The 16,148-nt window shown below is 47.1% G+C and overlaps 7 protein-coding genes across 7 annotated transcripts; 3 read left to right on the forward strand and 4 right to left on the reverse strand.

Moving 5' to 3' along the window:
* The first annotated feature begins 646 nt into the window (after positions 1 to 646).
* On the forward strand, positions 647 to 3,237 carry F4813DRAFT_363646 (phosphoglycerate mutase-like protein). Its single transcript, XM_049243720.1, has 2 exons — positions 647 to 1,748; positions 1,802 to 3,237. Exons 1-2 carry the CDS (start codon positions 1,228 to 1,230, stop codon positions 3,048 to 3,050), a joined length of 1,770 nt encoding a protein of 589 aa, XP_049098525.1. The 5' UTR covers positions 647 to 1,227; the 3' UTR covers positions 3,051 to 3,237.
* An 827-nt stretch (positions 3,238 to 4,064) lies between these two features.
* Positions 4,065 to 5,935, reverse strand: F4813DRAFT_381416 (cytochrome P450; the record flags this gene model as incomplete). Its single annotated transcript, XM_049245672.1, has 6 exons — positions 4,065 to 4,479; positions 4,542 to 4,753; positions 4,818 to 4,869; positions 4,926 to 5,206; positions 5,270 to 5,755; positions 5,831 to 5,935. The coding sequence occupies 6 exons, from the start codon at positions 5,933 to 5,935 to the stop codon at positions 4,065 to 4,067; spliced, it is 1,551 nt and encodes a 516-aa protein (XP_049098526.1).
* A 335-nt stretch (positions 5,936 to 6,270) lies between these two features.
* On the reverse strand, positions 6,271 to 8,822 carry F4813DRAFT_363651 (putative cytochrome P450). The gene is made up of 6 exons (XM_049243721.1): positions 8,518 to 8,822; positions 8,319 to 8,457; positions 7,903 to 8,195; positions 7,741 to 7,830; positions 6,952 to 7,654; positions 6,271 to 6,849 (listed from the first exon to the last, which is right to left on the reverse strand). Exons 1-6 carry the CDS (start codon positions 8,584 to 8,586, stop codon positions 6,671 to 6,673), a joined length of 1,473 nt encoding a protein of 490 aa, XP_049098527.1. The 5' UTR covers positions 8,587 to 8,822; the 3' UTR covers positions 6,271 to 6,670.
* Positions 8,823 to 9,355: 533 nt separating this feature from the next.
* F4813DRAFT_363657 (DNA repair protein rad14-like protein) lies at positions 9,356 to 10,773 on the reverse strand. The gene has a single exon (XM_049243722.1). It carries the CDS (start codon positions 10,303 to 10,305, stop codon positions 9,472 to 9,474), a length of 834 nt encoding a protein of 277 aa, XP_049098528.1. The 5' UTR covers positions 10,306 to 10,773; the 3' UTR covers positions 9,356 to 9,471.
* Positions 10,774 to 11,298: 525 nt separating this feature from the next.
* On the reverse strand, positions 11,299 to 12,011 carry F4813DRAFT_390605 (inorganic phosphate transport PHO88; the record flags this gene model as incomplete). The annotated part of the gene is made up of 3 exons (XM_049247046.1): positions 11,299 to 11,693; positions 11,761 to 11,921; positions 11,989 to 12,011. 3 exons carry the CDS (start codon positions 12,009 to 12,011, stop codon positions 11,299 to 11,301), a joined length of 579 nt encoding a protein of 192 aa, XP_049098529.1.
* A 298-nt stretch (positions 12,012 to 12,309) lies between these two features.
* Positions 12,310 to 13,623, forward strand: F4813DRAFT_128878 (ribosomal protein L16). The gene is made up of 3 exons (XM_049238693.1): positions 12,310 to 12,949; positions 13,008 to 13,149; positions 13,206 to 13,623. The coding sequence occupies exons 1-3, from the start codon at positions 12,524 to 12,526 to the stop codon at positions 13,379 to 13,381; spliced, it is 744 nt and encodes a 247-aa protein (XP_049098530.1). The 5' UTR covers positions 12,310 to 12,523; the 3' UTR covers positions 13,382 to 13,623.
* A 167-nt stretch (positions 13,624 to 13,790) lies between these two features.
* F4813DRAFT_397435 (uncharacterized protein) lies at positions 13,791 to 15,925 on the forward strand. Its single transcript, XM_049247943.1, has 3 exons — positions 13,791 to 14,194; positions 14,247 to 14,777; positions 14,829 to 15,925. The coding sequence occupies exons 1-3, from the start codon at positions 13,910 to 13,912 to the stop codon at positions 15,753 to 15,755; spliced, it is 1,743 nt and encodes a 580-aa protein (XP_049098531.1). The 5' UTR covers positions 13,791 to 13,909; the 3' UTR covers positions 15,756 to 15,925.
* The last annotated feature ends 223 nt before the right edge of the window (positions 15,926 to 16,148 follow it).

Genomic DNA, 16,148 nt, shown 5'->3' on the forward strand with positions numbered 1-16,148 from the left:
TTCTATATAGGTAGTTACCAGGTAGGTCAGGTCAGGTTTCTAACCTAGTAGGCGGCAGCTAAAATAATTTGCACACCTTGAACTTGACTAACAGAGACTCAACTTTCAATAGAGCTTATACCATATCACATCTTCCAAAATTAAAAAATTAAAAGATTCAAATAGTTCTCAACTCTAGAATAGTATTTTAGTTTTCATTTTCATTTTCTTTATTTGGTGTACCGCCGTTACTACGAGTATATAATTATCTACGTGTTAGTCGGGTTCGCCGAAGTATGTAAATTACTTTGGCTGTTGCTTGCCTAGATAGGTACCTACTTACCTAGATACCGTGTTGATACCTACCCGTCGGGCATCTGACGATTTAATGATTTCTTCAGTACGACGAAGGGTTCCTGCAGCACGCAATCGCATCACAGATCAGATCTCCTCTCGCATGTAGAACACCGCTTCAAGTCCGCTCTCATACTAAATGGCACCCGACCTGCCGAAGCCAAGCCTCTTACCATATCGATAAAGAATGCCCTTGGCGCCCCGAATCCGGACTTTCATTTCACAAGTGTGCCCAGAGTATACGGAGTGACATCTGAAAACGATATCTTAAGGGCATTTTATCTATGTAAGTGTCACGAGTGCTTCGATGCAACAGGTACTCTACCACTACGGCATACTAGGCGCAGATAGGGTAGATCGCTACTGCAGATATGCTAACGAGCCTATGATAGAGCTCGTCCGGTGATAGCTCATCCCAGCCCACCAGCCCTAAAGTTCGAAAAGAGCTATGCCAAGCTCCCTCCTTGCTTGTTCTTATCTGACGTGCTCCTCAACAGCTACACTACCCCGCCGTTCCCGATGAGAGTTCACAAGCTCCCCGCCGTTTTCTATATACCTACCTACGTGGGAGAAGGCTTACCCGTAAACAGACACCTGCAGTGCCGGTCCTATCTAGCAGGATAGCATGACGGACCCTTGAACACACAAGCACGTTATCTGGTGTCATCCCGAAGCCATGTAGGTTAGATATGTAGAGGTAAGCAAGCCTCGAAGGTAGGGCTGGCTATCTTTGTCCTTCTATTTACCCCTCCTTTGTCCTCCTCGAGCTCGATAGCTTGTCTAGGACTCTAGGTCCCCCTCTTCGTACTCGTCGTTTCGTATGATTTTTACTTAGCCGTTAGCTCTTTTCGTAAATCATACGAGAGGGGCGTGGTGAGCGGAAGCTCGGCTTGAATGATGGCTTCACGTTCACTAACGGCGTTAGCTGCTGGTCTTACACTTGTGAGCGAGGGTTTAGCTCAGTCTGTCAACGAAACTGTCTGGGCTTCTTTTGCGTATGTCTTATATGGCGAGCGCACGCCTTTTCAAGGAGACCTCGTCCCCAGCTTAACTCCCCTAGGCGCACAGCAGCTCTATGCTCAAGGATCGCTATTCAGGGCGCGGTACTTATCCAATTCTAGCTTATCAAATGAAGACAACGCCATAACGACGAATTCACCTATCGTCGGTATACAGCGCCAGGCCCTCGATAATAGCCAGCTTTCTATCTTCAGCATCACAGATGATTATGTAGTCGCGAGCGCTCTAGCCTTCCTACAGGGTCTTTACCCGCCTGTTACTCAGACTTTCGCCTCTAACAATGGTGGTGACAACGCATCCACACTAGCTAACGGTACCGTGGTCAACTACCCTCTGGGTGGTTACCAGTATCCCAATATTCAAAACGTCCCCATCACGGATCCGAATTCTGTTTGGTGAGTTAGTTAAATTCTAACAGAGTTTGCGTGAATGCTAATGGGGTCATTAGGCTTGAGGGATATGCGACGTGTACGGAGTACTGGTCGTCAAGTCTAGACTTTCAGAGCAGCGACGTAGCTCAGAATATGTACAATGCAACATCTTTCTTCTACGAGAGGACTTGGGAGGAGGTATTCCCAAACACGATCCCGGATTCTATGCTAAATTTCGATTACGCATACGACTTGTACGACTACGCCCAGTATGCGTACGACCACGACAAGGCAGTGCGCGATTCTCTCAACGAAGATCGCCTAGCGATCTTACGCGACTTGGCCAGCAAGCAACAATTTAATCTGAATGGCGACTTATCAGTCTCGGGATCGCAGGAGGGCGACATGATTAGGGCCATTGGGGGTCGCACGCTCGCGGCGAAAGTAGTAACTCAGCTCAGGACGCATATGAACTCGGCGGGCTCTACGGACAAGATGACGCTGATGTTCGGCTCTTTCGAGCCATTGCTGGCCTTTTTCTCGTTGGCCGATCTAATCAACGTATCTGGAATGTTCAGTCAGATCCCGGACCCTGGCGCCGCCATCGTATTCGAGCTATTCACCACCGACGAAAACGTAGAATACCCCCGCGAAGACAACTCTTGGGTGCGTTTCCTATACCGTAACGGCTCGGGTCGTGATGTGCCGCTCACCGAGTATCCGCTCTTCGGCCGGGGCAACTCGGAGACACGCATGACTTGGACTGACTTCCAAACCGCTATGGACAAGTTCGCCATTTGGGAACTCTCAGACTGGTGCAACGTGTGTTCTTCTGTTGCGCTATTTTGCAGCGCGCTAAGTCAAAGCTCTGGAAGCTTGGACGAGCCGTCCAGCAGTAGCAACGGAGTTAACCAGAACAACAATGCTTCCCTATCTCCGACAGTTGCCGGTGTCATCGGTGCTCTGACTACCCTTGCAGTACTCGGTCTTGCCGGTGTGACAGCTTTTGTCTTCGGTGGCATACGCATTCGGCGTAGAGACTCTTCGGAGGATGCCTCTCGCCGTCGTAGCAGTCTAGGCGGGTTCAAGGGCGCCGAGAAGATGGCGTCGGACCATGATGTCTCTGTTGCCAAGAACGGCGCGAGACACGAACGCGTGGGCAGTTGGGAGCTCGGCGCGCCATCTGGGATCGGGAATATTGCTACCCCAGCTCCTGTTGCGGTTCCTGGGAGCGGTTCCTTTGGTGTCTCTAGGCGGAATGTGAAAGATGACGATGAAGACAGCCTTCTAGGAGCCTCCCCGGTGGACCCTATAGAGCGTGTTTAGGAGATCCCGGGGACCAGACACGTGAAACATTTTAAAGGGGAGTGAGTGTTAGTACTAACACTCGTTTTATTCGGCTTTTCTTTCTTAGTTGGCTAGTCTCATTCTCTACAATCATTGATACCCAATATCATAGAGACCTAGGGTCTCGCGGGCGTGTTGGATTTGGGGGGAGGGGGGGGGGGGGGGGTTAGTGTGCGTTTATGATTCTCCCTAGGCGTTACATATGGGCTTCGGTGAGGATTGATACCCTTTCTTACGATCGTTATATGGAGTTGCAAATTAGGGCCTAAGTGCTGTTAGGTTTAGTAGGTTTATCACTTATGTCACTTATATCACTTACTCAAGTATTAAGTCTCTAAATTATGACGGAAGAAAATGCAGCATTACTACCTTTCTTCTATCCCTCTTGTTCCGTTTATATTTCAACGTATCGTCTGTGCTTGTCCAGCCATGGAAGCTACCTCGGTACCTTGGAAACCTCAATAGCAATCCTGTCTCTAGGCCGTCAGATGGCTACCGTGGTTCCCTAGCAACGGAAGGTAAAGTTATAATATATAGCAACAGTCCCTCCATCACTCCTGACCATTCAGATACGCTACCCAAAGAGGCCGTGGCTTAGTGGTTTTCATGGTATGACGGTGTAGATAAAATCCCTTCGTGGGGTTTTTCGATGGCGTTTCCGGGTTCGAGTCGGGCACAGGGCGGCAAGACAGGCCATCTTGCTATGTTCAAATGTGCGCGGCTCAAAGCCTAGGGGCCTGCTTTTTTGTGCTTTCTATTCCTTTTTCTCTCTCCTCTCGCTTTTTCAATTTTTCAATTTTTTAACTTTTCAATTTTGCTATGTGTCATAATCCTTCTATGGTAATTATTGTAGCCAGTGATGATTTCTAAAACTTACGAAAACTAACCGCGATATTTAGTTAGCTTACATAGGTAGGTAGGTACTCAGAGTTATTATGTCATCTTCTACTTATTTTACATTAGGTAGTGGTAGCTTTTATGCCTTATTGTCTCCTATATCACATCCTCCTTCTCCTTAACTGTCATCATCATACCACCCCTAGGCTTTGCCTCCATTGACAACTCTTGGAATACGATGTCACCGAAGATGGTATCAAGATCCGTGTAGGTCGACCTAGGCTTCGGGTTAGGCCGGAGCCCGGTAAGTTCGAAGTGGAAGTCTCGAACAGTGAGCAACAGGATCACGCGCATGATGTCTATAGCAAGGTCTTGCCCCAGGCAAGCTCGCGGCCCGCGACTGAAGGTACGGAACCAGCCGCGGGGAACGCCTTCACCTAGAAATCGCTCAGGTCGGAACGCGCTAGGCTCTGGGAAGTACTGAGAGTCGAAGTGCATAGTGTGCCAAGAGGGGACAATGACCAGGCCACCACCAATGGGATACTCGCGGCCTTGGTACGAAACCGTTGCGCTGTGAAGAATCCGCATTAGTACTGCTCACTTAGATAGCTCTGGGAAATAGGGGGCCCTTACCCTGCTGGTGCTTCCTTGACGCCAAATCCAACAGGGAAAAGCCGCATCGTCTCCTTGATCACGCCTGTTGTGTATTCTAGCTCATTGAGTTTTGTTGGTGACTCCTTTAGGTTCTCCATGGTTGTCTCGAGGTCTCTGCCGAACACAGCATCCTGCTCTTCCAGCATTTTCTGGACGACTTCTGGATGTTTTGACAAGAGCATATAAACATACTTTTGGTTAGGATGGGTTAGCCGCGGTAAAAAGTTGAAGGGATATTCTGTGAGGAGGCCATACGCATAGCGTGTCGACGCTTGTTCCCATCCCACCGAGTAGGAGACCTTTGACACTATTTCAGCTATGTAAGTGTATATTACTATTTGAGGTGCTCAAGCAGGGCCGTACTTTGTTACCAATAGTTCTAATTCCCCTTCAGGAAGTTCAACCGCTTTAAGGCCCTTTCGAGTTCCATCCTGTAACACTGTTTCTCGGAGCATCAAATCGAGAATGCTAAGAGGATCTTTACGTGAAGGCACGATATTCTCACTCCTGAGCGCGGTCAAGCGCTCCTGGATTTTCGCAGCAACAGACGCATCGACCCGTTTTCGGACAGACCACTTTTTCAGTGCCACTTGTAGTTTGACGAATGGGTTCATGGAAAGTTGCTGGTTAATTAGTTCGATGATCTACTTCAGGTCTTCGTGGTATGAGCTGCCCTGCGTTTGTGCGTTAAGTGGGAAATTGAAGACGATCCGGCCAACAATGTCGAATACCAGCTTAGACAATTCATTCTCCATGGAAAAGACTCGACGGCCGCTCGCGAGCCTTTTTAGAGCTTCCCTAAAGATCATCGTCTCGTCGGCCATGAGACCTGTGAGTGTTCTGACATAAGAGGGCAAAAATGCTGGAGCCATTGCATTGTGAAGCTTTTTCCACATAGGGCCATTCACGGTTGCGACAAGATTTTCACCGATTATACTCGACATCACCTCCTGGGCGATCCGGTGTTGGTTGTATACCCTCGTCACCTGCACTGCATCCATAAGCTCTGGTTCTGTTAGGATGACCTGTGGATCCGCTATGGGCCATAGATCGAGATACCAGATACCCTTCAGGTCATACTTCTGCGCGATGGCAGTGATATACGCCTGTGGGTGAGTGTTCGGAGGCAGCTGGCTAGCGATTTCGCCCATGAGTTTAAGGTGACCCCATAAGAAGCTATGTGGTGGTTTGGGCTATCTTCTACATTAGTCTCGTGTCTCATCTTTGCTCTCATGATGCTATATAGACGAGGGAGGATCAATTCGTACCAAGTCCTCAAACTGCTGTCTCCGGCGATACAAACAATAAATAAAGTCCAATATAAGCGCACCCAGTACAGGGAGCAAGACAAGAGAAACACCTTCAATCCCCATCGTGAACTTTTTCTCAGGTGGAAGTCTTAGAGCCAATCGATGAAGTTCCCGAGAACAAAAGGTAAAAACAACAAAGATACCCAGGTGCTTATAATATCACAGCCATTACACTTACCTAGGCCCATGAGGTCCCAGCTCAACGGGACGAAGGAATATAGGTGGGTCTAGGTCATGCAAAGAGTACCTCTATAGACCTATTGGCAACAAGTAATTGACAACCAACCAACCTTTGGAAGACACCTATGTATATAAGTAACACGGTAGTATCACATCCAAGATCAACTTATTATTGCTTTGTACTTACCACTGTATGATACTTAAGTATACCTACGTCCGCGGCAACGAAGCCTCCAACTATGGATGATAAAATCAACTCCCTTTCCGCTTGTTCAGCCCTGTGGGTATACTAAAAACAGAGACGGGGGACTTCACAGCTAATCTCTGATTCATGAACTAACTAGTTAGTGGAGTCTTCGCTATAAATACCTATTTATTTAGGTACTTAAACGTACGGATTATATACAGGTACTAGATCCAACAATTTTACAAGAAGCGTTTGTACCATGTACACCTACCCTATCTTCAATTCTCTTGATATACAAGTTTGCCGGATAGTCGTCCCGTAATCTCGACGGATAAGTACAATATGAGTAGAGCCAACAGTATTCTTCCAACATGGCCACCCGCAAAGTCAGATAATAGGTATCCTAGTTGAGCAGACGACATCAGCACCCCTCAATGAGCATCAATCAAGCAGCGCTGGCTCTTCGGCCCCATGAGGAAGAACATGGCAGGTACCATATCCTCATCCGTGAATCCCTCTAAATGGGAGACAGTGGCATTCGGGAACCGGGTAAAGAACCGCGCGGTCGCGAGACGCAGTTCCATCTTGGCTAAGTGCAGGCCAATACAGACTACACGCAGTTAGAAACGGTAACTCAGACCAATCAACCATATCCAAAAGGACTTGTAGGCGTAGAGTTATTAGGAGGGATATATTAAAAATAAAAGCTCACTTCTGCTACCTCCACCAAACGGCACAAACGCGTCCTTCATCGCCCTCGTCGGATTCTCCCATCTTGAAGGGTCAAATTTCAACGGTTCCGGATAGACAGCCGGGTTCCTATGCACACTGTACGCCTGCGCCGACACCGTGTAGCCGCCGGGAATGTAATGGCCGGCAAGAGTAGCACCTCCCTGGGGTACGACACGAGGCAGACCCGAGGGGGCAGCGCTGTATAAGCGCAGCGTCTCCTGAATCACATGATCGAGGTAGGGCAGCTTCTTTAGATCCAGGTCCGTGAATCCGTCCGGCAGCGTGCTTAGTTCTGCCAGCAGCTTCGCCTTAACGTCGGGGCGCTTGCATAAGGTCCATATGAGGTAGGTCAAGGTATTGGTGGTAGTATCGCTTCCTGCTGCGATATACGCCATGGCATCCTCGCACAGCTCATCGAAAGGCAGCGTGTCTTGATCGTCCTCTGAGGCGCGGTATAACTTAGATAGGAGCGTGTGCTTGGCGTCCTGTCCTTGCTCCTCTACTAGTTTGTAGTGTCGGGCTAGCGATTGCGTTGCGTATCCGCGCATGCGGTCTCGGATTCGCATTCCCGTGCTGAGAACCGGCAGCGGGACGTACCTAGTGATCTTCATGAGGAAAGGGAATGTTGACCTGAGACCTCCAGCAAATGCTATCGTTTTCAAGTCGCGGGTGTATTGGTTCTCCTATTGTTTATAACGCAAGAACAGGGTCAGTGGGAAAAGACCAGAATTTGACGGGGACGATGAGGAGTCATGGGTAAGATGCGCACCTCCTTTGTTTCTAGCATGCGGAACGAAGATCCGAAGCTGAGCTCACCGATCACGTCGGTAGCCATATATAAAGCCCAACGACACACATCCTTCGGAAGGCAAAGAACGTAAATTAGCAACACAACATATCTCCCCTCTCTACAGATCAGGTATCAACTTACCGTAGCACCGCGCTTCTCCATTTCTTCGGCCATGCCCTCAATAGCCATACGAACCTTGGTCTCAACCGTGGGTCTATGTAAGGCCAAACCCGACTCCGACATCTCGGATGCGAGGAGCCTTCGGTGTCGTCGATGAAAATTGACATCGGTCGTGTTGAAGATGCTCTTGATTCCTGGTAGGAAGATTTCGTAAAATGGGGACTTGAGGAACTCGCCCTTGACCTGGTATATCTGCTGGACGGCATTCTGATCTTGTATGCTGACCTCTTTGGGGCTGATGCGGACGACGGTGCCTATAATTTTACCAGGTCAGAGTCAGAGATAGAGTAGGGGTTTGAGGGGGGTTTTCTTTTTCATAAAATAAATAGTTAAATAAATAAAAGATTAGGAGCATGCTTGGATGAGGATGAGCGTACCGTATTTTTCATGCAATGAATGAACCCATTGTGGCCTCTGGCCTGTAACAACTTTATACTTCAAAATTGTTTCCGTCCATAGCGTATACCAAGGACCAGGTATTCTTGCCAGGGGACTGCTTAGAATAGTATAGATATACTACGAAGTAGTTAGCTCTCTGACACAATTATTTCGGTATGGTTTGTTTGAGTCTCATACACCTAGCAAGGCTACGCCCACGGCAATCAGCAGAAGCTGCCCACGCTCGAGGCCGCCCAATGCTTCCATATTCCTGTTTTGTGATATTTTGTTTGCTCTTATATCATGCGTATCTTGTAAGTGGCATTGCAGTTAACCTCAGGTATAAGTTAATATAACAAAAGACTAGGTAGTTAACATAATACTTAACCAGCCTCCATTTTGTAGATAGAAACCTTTGTTCTTAAATACTATATCATGAATCACTATATTCATTCGTCAAAGTCTATAAATCGGTTTCACACACTGAAGCGAAAGGCCGAGAGTCACGAGGAACTGTGGAATTGCGGAATTACGGAATTTCAGCAATAAAATGCCCCGACTAATAGACATACCTGCGGCCAATTCCGGCTTTTCAGCAACTATTAATAAAGTCGGCAACATTAATCTATACTTGTGTAGTAATAGAACCACAGTCCCAACTCGGAGGGACGGTAGAGGTTAAGACCGAATTGTCCGGATATTTGATGAGCTCCACCCTACCGTCGTATGTAAGACTCTGTCTTAACCAATTGAAGCCCGACTTATAGTCATTATTCCAATTGATATTCTTCGTCTCCATGGAACAAAATACAGGCATACATCAATATACTGATCCTCTTCGGTATACGAGAAGGCGAGTAAGATGGCCAAGGCTTGGGTGGATAGGTGAATAGGTGGATAGGTTCTCAGTAAAACATGATTTTTAGGAGTCTCGCTCTGTCGGCCTACAATTGTAATGACGAGTGGCTTGTTATATGCATTGTTGCGTAGTAATATGAATATTATCGCGTTAATCAACAACGCGAAACTCAAGCAACAAATTCGATAACTAGTTGGTAGACATAGGTAAGTTACATAAAAAGGCCTTTTCATAAAGGAGCTATTAATTATGCTCTAACTACCTAACATAACTGGGTATCATTATTTATCTTCCTAAAACTCCATCTCTTCAACTTCCATGCTACAGGTCGTACAAGTCTTCACCGTTGAGCCGTCATCTTTCTCGATGACTCGTCCCCATTCGTGAACATGTTTGCCACCGTTGGAAATCGCATCCCCAAACCTGGCTTTTTTGCCAGACGCCGTACCTCCGTCTCCCCCAAGCTTCCCCGTCTGCCTTCGGTACGCATCCGTCCTCGTCCGCTTCTTGAGGTCTAGTAGCTTTTCTTTGAACTTAGTTTCTTTCCGTTTCTTCTTCTCCGCCTCGCGGCGTTCAAACTCAGCATCCAGATCCTCTGCCGAACCCCATTTTTTGTCGCTGAATGCATACTCTTCGACCTGATACCGAAGGAATAGCATCATATCGTGCCAGTGGGACTTGTGTGGGTTTGGTTTTGAGAGGTGGGGCAGCAGCTCTGCGTCTCTCAGCTCCGGTTCTGTCAGAAGGTAATCCTCCCTGCACTCCGTCTTGGTCAGAAGACTGTATTTTTCGGGATACTTCTCCTTGCAACTGTTGCAAATGGCGCACCCGAAAACCTCCTCCCATACGAAGTCGATCTCGAGACTCTTACACTCGCGACATCTCTTTCGGTCCTTTTCATCCCGTAGCACGCTCAGGCCTGGTTCGAATGGCCCTGCTTTCTGCCGTTGGAGCTTCTTCAGTAACTGCCGCCTTTCCCACTCCTGCACTGTCATCCCTTTGGGCCTCTCTTCCTGTCCTTCACTAGGCCCGTTACCCTTTCCGTTACCCGTCGCAGTAGACCCCGACATAGCCTTGTTCCAAGGATCGTCCTCGGCACTCAAAAAGCCACCCTTCGTATCCGTCATCTTGCCGAAGTCGTAGTCGACAAACTTGGTGAACTTCCTCGCTGGTCTGATAGCCCCTTCGTCCTTATCCGCCTTGGCCTGGTCGGCACTGTCGCCAGGAGTAGCCTTGGCAGGCGAGACGCCATTAACGCGGCCATCGCGGCTGGTTGACGGTGTCTCACGGACTCGGGTACTAGATATAGCATCATAGGCGCGCTTACGGGTGTTTGGGACTTGCGCATTATCGGTGGCAATGAAGCCAGATGGAGTGCGAGAGACGGAGGGTGTGCCAGCTGCACGAGCGGCGGACTCGTGTTGTTCACGTAATGCCTTGGCTCGGAGTCTATTTTCTTCCTATCAATTTCACCATAGTTAGAATAAAGTTCATAAGTATTGGATGCAATCAAAACTGTTCTTTCGCCGAAGGGTTGACTCACGATGCGACGGGTAATCTCAGGTGTAAGAGGGGACGCTATAGGTTTAGAGGGGTTGCCAGTTTTCGCCTGCGGTGGCGTAGAAGAGCGCTCCATCTTGCAAAGGAAGTATGATCATGAGTAAGCGTAAGGAAAGTCCAGCTATGGACAAGTTGAGATGGGAAGTTGTTGTAGCTTTGAATGTTAGGGCCATCTTTCGGGATTAGTTCCATAGTCTAAGGGTTCAGTATCATGTAAGCCGGTGACGTCGGGGGTTGAAAACGGTACTACAAAATTAAAAAGAATTCCAATACCCAACATTTACGCCACACCGGACAGCCCGGGATTTTATACGTGTACCCACATGCGTAAATACGTTATAGACCTACAATGCTAATAATAAAAATACCTTAACCTAGTAACCTAGGCTGTTGAAATTATTACAGCAACTAGATACGCAAATCTCGAGTATACATGAATTATGCAATTGTCTATTCGTGATGTACGTAGTCTACATCAGTAGCAAACCCTCCATGGTGTCCTTCGTATACAGCGTCAAAATTATGCTGCAAGTCCTTCCATTAAGCCACTTGTAACATCATTACTCGTCCTTGACACCACCCCGGCCGGCACGCTCGGCGGCTTCAACAGCTTTCTTATCGCTCTGCGCAGGCCCGCTCTGAAGACCACCCATGAGTCCTGCAGGTTGCTTAAAGGGACGCTTGAGATCACCAATCGCCGGCTGGCCGAGGAGGTGGATCTTGACCAAGTTGGACTCGAGGGCGCCCTTGAGCGGGATGATGGATTGGATCAAGAGCGGGTTGGTGTACTTCATGTATAGGTGCATAAAGCCCATCATTGCAACACCCATAATCTGCGATCGGAAAGAGTTCTTGAGTTGCTGCGAGTCGTAGGCTTGGACGGTGGTAGTCACAAGCTTGCCCTCCTCCGAAGATCCCATCGGAGCCGGTTCGACATATTTGAGCGTGGTGAGATCTATACGTCAGTGACTGGTTAGTATAATTGTGTGTATAGTATAGCGTTTCCAAGGGGAGAATCATACCCTTCTTCTTGTTAATCTGGAACTGGACGTAGACGTAGATACCAGCGATGATTATATTGCTACCAACGTAGAGCGCGCGAACAATGTTGAGGACATCGGGATCCTCGAAGGGGATTCGCTTGGAAACTTGCATCATCCCAAGGATGATGATGATGTTGGTTCTACCGAGACTCAGTTAGCTACTACTTCACGAGTGTACACGTGCGAGACAAAATTGATAACACGTACACTTGAGGACTGAGTATAGCCATTTTGAATGCTGGTGCACGTATAAGACGATATAATAAACCAAAGAGAATAGCTGCTTGGGCTAGCAGAAGACGTTGACGAGATTTTCTGTCAGATGCGCGAAGGCGACAAGCGACCCAAAAGAATGGAAAACGTAACAATTGGTGATGGCCGACAATTGGAATCTGTCGCATCAAATTCCAGCGACGGATGTAGAAAAATAAGGGCCCAAGGTTCTTCCGTACCTTAACTAACCTTATCGAATTCCTTATCAAGTTCTGGCCACGTTCCGTTGTGACGGCCTAGGTGGAGCTTACTCATTGCGTAATTGTATTATACAATCTTCAAGGTTACTTGCATATGTATCACTCAAATGCGCTAATGTACCTAAAGTAGAATATACATACCCCACTAGCGGCTGATGATCCGCGATTGGATCTTCAAATTTGGCCGCTTTTGACTTCAATGGTCAAAATTCGAGGTGCGAGGCGATGACGGGAGCTTTCGACAATTGAGTCTCCATACCCTCGCAATCATGCATTCCAAGGCGCCGTCATGCCTTGTCGGCGCTTTTCGGTCACTTACGATAAACCATTCTCCAACTACACGCCCATTGATCAGATCCAGCACCTCGATTGTACCTCGAAAAATTCAATGTTCCCGAAATGTCCGTCTCTTTTCGGCAACTGCGTCAGTGGGCGGCAACTGGCTAGAGCCCAATATAAATCGCAAGACGAAGATGATGAAGGGACGAGCAAGGGTCGCAACCGGCGGCTCTGTTAAGGGAACAACGGTGATGTGGGGAGATTACGGATTACGGATGATTGATCACCATCGAAGGATCAGCGCTCAAAACCTCAAGATTGCGGAGGATACTATCAAGCAGCGACTACGTGGTCAGAAGTACCGACTATATAAGAGAGTGTGCTGCAACATTGGCGTGTTCGTTAGCGGCAACGAGGTCTGCCCTCCAATGTTCCCGTTTCATATGAGCCTCTATAACTAACCTACATTTGTAGATACGTATGGGTAAAGGAAAGGGTTCATTCGATCACTGGGCGGCAAGGGTAGCAGTGAATCAGATCGTCTTAGAACTAAGAGGGATGGTCCACGAGCAAGTTGTGCGCGACGCCTTTCGGTTAGCTGGTAACAAGCTACCTGGTAAGCACTATACTCATCGGCACTACATATTTACGCCATCCTAACATTATATTCAGGGCAATGGGAGTTTGTGAAGAAGGGTGAACCGCCAGTGGTTGGTATTACCAAGCTAGATGGAATTACATTGGAAGATTTAAAGAGACCAAGACGAAAGATCCCAGCCGCGTCGATAAAACCCGCTCCGCCTACGCCAGGCTCAGAAGGTCCACGGACACCCCTAGATCTCCCCTAATTATGAGATCTTATATGTATAACTAAGCTTTAAGATACAATCAAGTCACTTTCGACGTAGTAGTTATGTCAAAGTTATATGTAGATTACGGGAGGGAAGAAAAGGTTACATAGGTAGGTATCTACACTTATCGTGTAAGTACATAGTATGCAAGTGGCACTTGCCGTGAGGTGTACCAATATCTACCTAGGTACCCTTAGGTATATACAATGAAGAAGTTGCGACACAAATTATAGTAGGCCCTTCAACTCATGGTTCGCTCTTCCTAGAGTCCTTATGTTTCGTTACTTCCAACTCTGTATACTCCAAGGTGGAAAACTACAGCCCAATTTCTATTTCTATTTAATTCGTCCCCTCCTATCACAAACTACTAATATAATCTCACCAAGCATCATATTTCCCCTCGGTTCGATGCTACTCCCTGCATATATAATTGTCTCTATTATATTATGTTCTTAGATGTGTATAGCATCAATTGTACCATCATAACGGAAAACTTCATGAATAAGTTGAGCCATATGTTCTACTATGGCTGACTATACTGAGCTTGAGCTCAAGACATTCGAACTTTCTAACGCAGAATCCAATTTCTCCTTGTCTGCGACTTCTCTTGCGTTGATCTCAGACGTACCATCCTCTCAATATTCCTCTGAGAAACTTTTTCAGTCAATTCAGTCAAAAGAGATATGGCTTGTTTCTCCCGGCATATGCCGAATGCAAATCATAGTAGTGCAGAATCAGGTATCCTTGGTACTGGGAGAAACTGAACCTGGATTCCTGGAACATCTAGCCGACGTGATCTGTCAATGTCCAGTAAGTTACCATGATTGGATCTTACTACGATCGCTCATGTGAATCTATCTAGCTTTGGCCTGCCCTTGGCCTTACAATTAAACAAGAAGACATCCAATATCAGCCGCTATACGACGGAGCTCCGAATCTTTATTTCATTATCGAACATCTAGATAAGTCATCTGTACTCCTCTCGCCACCACACAGTCCCACTGCTCGTCTATATGGGATAGAGTGCCTATTCCAATACCAAACAAGTCATTCGGATGCATCTAATACCGACACTAACGAATCTAACATATGCGATTTCGATATGGATGACTATCCTCCCGAACCAGCTTTACAACCGCAAGCGCCAGGCTTAAGTAACGACGCTCATAGGAGCACAGTCTATAATTATTACTATTGGGAAGATCCAGAATTGTATCTTTTTGCCAAGCATTCTCGACGACGATGGAACGATGCAGGCCGCTTAGCCCAGATGGCGTTATACGTGACTATTGGCATCAAAAAACGTATGCGCGGCTTACGCTTGTTCCAGCTGGATAGTCGACCCTCATTACTCGAACTAGCCCCTGCTATCTGGAACGCTCATTATCTCAAGGTTCTAAAAACTCTCTTATAATATTAGAAATTGTCTAACAACGAGATCTAGGCAGTGACGTATCATGCGGCCAATATCCCCATCATTTCGAACATTCTGGCTGCACCATCCCGAAACCGGTCAGCATCTTTACGGGAAAAGAGTAAAAGGTTGCTAATAGATGTAGATAGCACCCTTAGTAACAAACCTTCTACCATCACTGAAACTGAAGCCGAGCTAAATACCTACCGATGTTCCATCCAGCAAAGGCTTTGGGATTTAGTGCAAGCAAAATTAGAGCCGACTATTCGCATCAAGAATGCTAGTATGAATATTGATACGCAACAGCACGAAAACATCAATTGGCCTTTCGAGATAGCATCCTCGAGCATGGGTTCCTTTGAGGAGCCCGAGAATAGCGATTATCTCTACGTCTTGGACGAAACCTCGGCCAATGATTTCGACTTCGATAATACCCATGATGAGAGCCGGTTGCTATATCAATTTCAATATCCCCCAGGAGGAGATCGTAGTAGCCATCCCGACGCAACAGCTGAATATGAGCAGTGGCAGCACGGGGATCAGGATATAAGGATCGCCAACGAAGACCCCCTCGCAGAAGTTATTGACACGATAGAGGTAGAATCCGACTATTTACCAGATAGTAGTCTTCAGCATGATTCCCTTATTCAATCTTCAAGCTTGTTAGAATTACGAGGTGCTTCAACTGTCCGACAACGCATTTCCGGCGATTTTAGTAATTCGATTACGGACGTCAATCATCTTCATACATCCGATTATGTATACGGCGTTAAGGGCATTTGCAATTCTACAGATGAGTTGTCATATAATACTCGACGCATGCTCTGGGATGATATGCAACAACATATGTATAAGAGTGAAAACGAATCTCCCTATGGGATATATGAAGGAGTAATAGATCAAAGTCATGAGCTCAGAGAGGAACAAACGGGTTCTCAGGATATAGACATGTATTGACAATATTGATAAACCATATAACCGGGTAAATACGCAATAATTATGAGTGCTAGACGCGGCCTGCTGTCGTCAAAGCGTCTCTAAATGCTATCCTTATTGTTCTATTCTACCCTTTAACCCAAACACTAAACACTTAGAACCCTGTCCGCTTAGCTCGATGACAGCTACGTATCCATTACTCCCCGTAAAACATGTACGTCTCGATGCATCGTGGTTTCTCGACGAAGGCGGCGGTGGCGGATAGTCGCAAAAGAACATAATTGCCGGGTTCTATCCCAATTAAGAAGTTGTTATAACACTTTCGAATATCGCATCTGAGCTGTCTTACGGCAGAGCGTCTTTATCGAGCTGCCGGTGGCTTTCCTCCTGCTTTCTTGCCCCCTTTGGGATCCT

This window comes from Daldinia decipiens (assembly GCF_022478715.1).
Source record: "Daldinia decipiens strain CBS 113046 unplaced genomic scaffold F4813scaffold_22, whole genome shotgun sequence".
Lineage (NCBI taxonomy): Eukaryota > Fungi > Ascomycota > Sordariomycetes > Xylariales > Hypoxylaceae > Daldinia > Daldinia decipiens.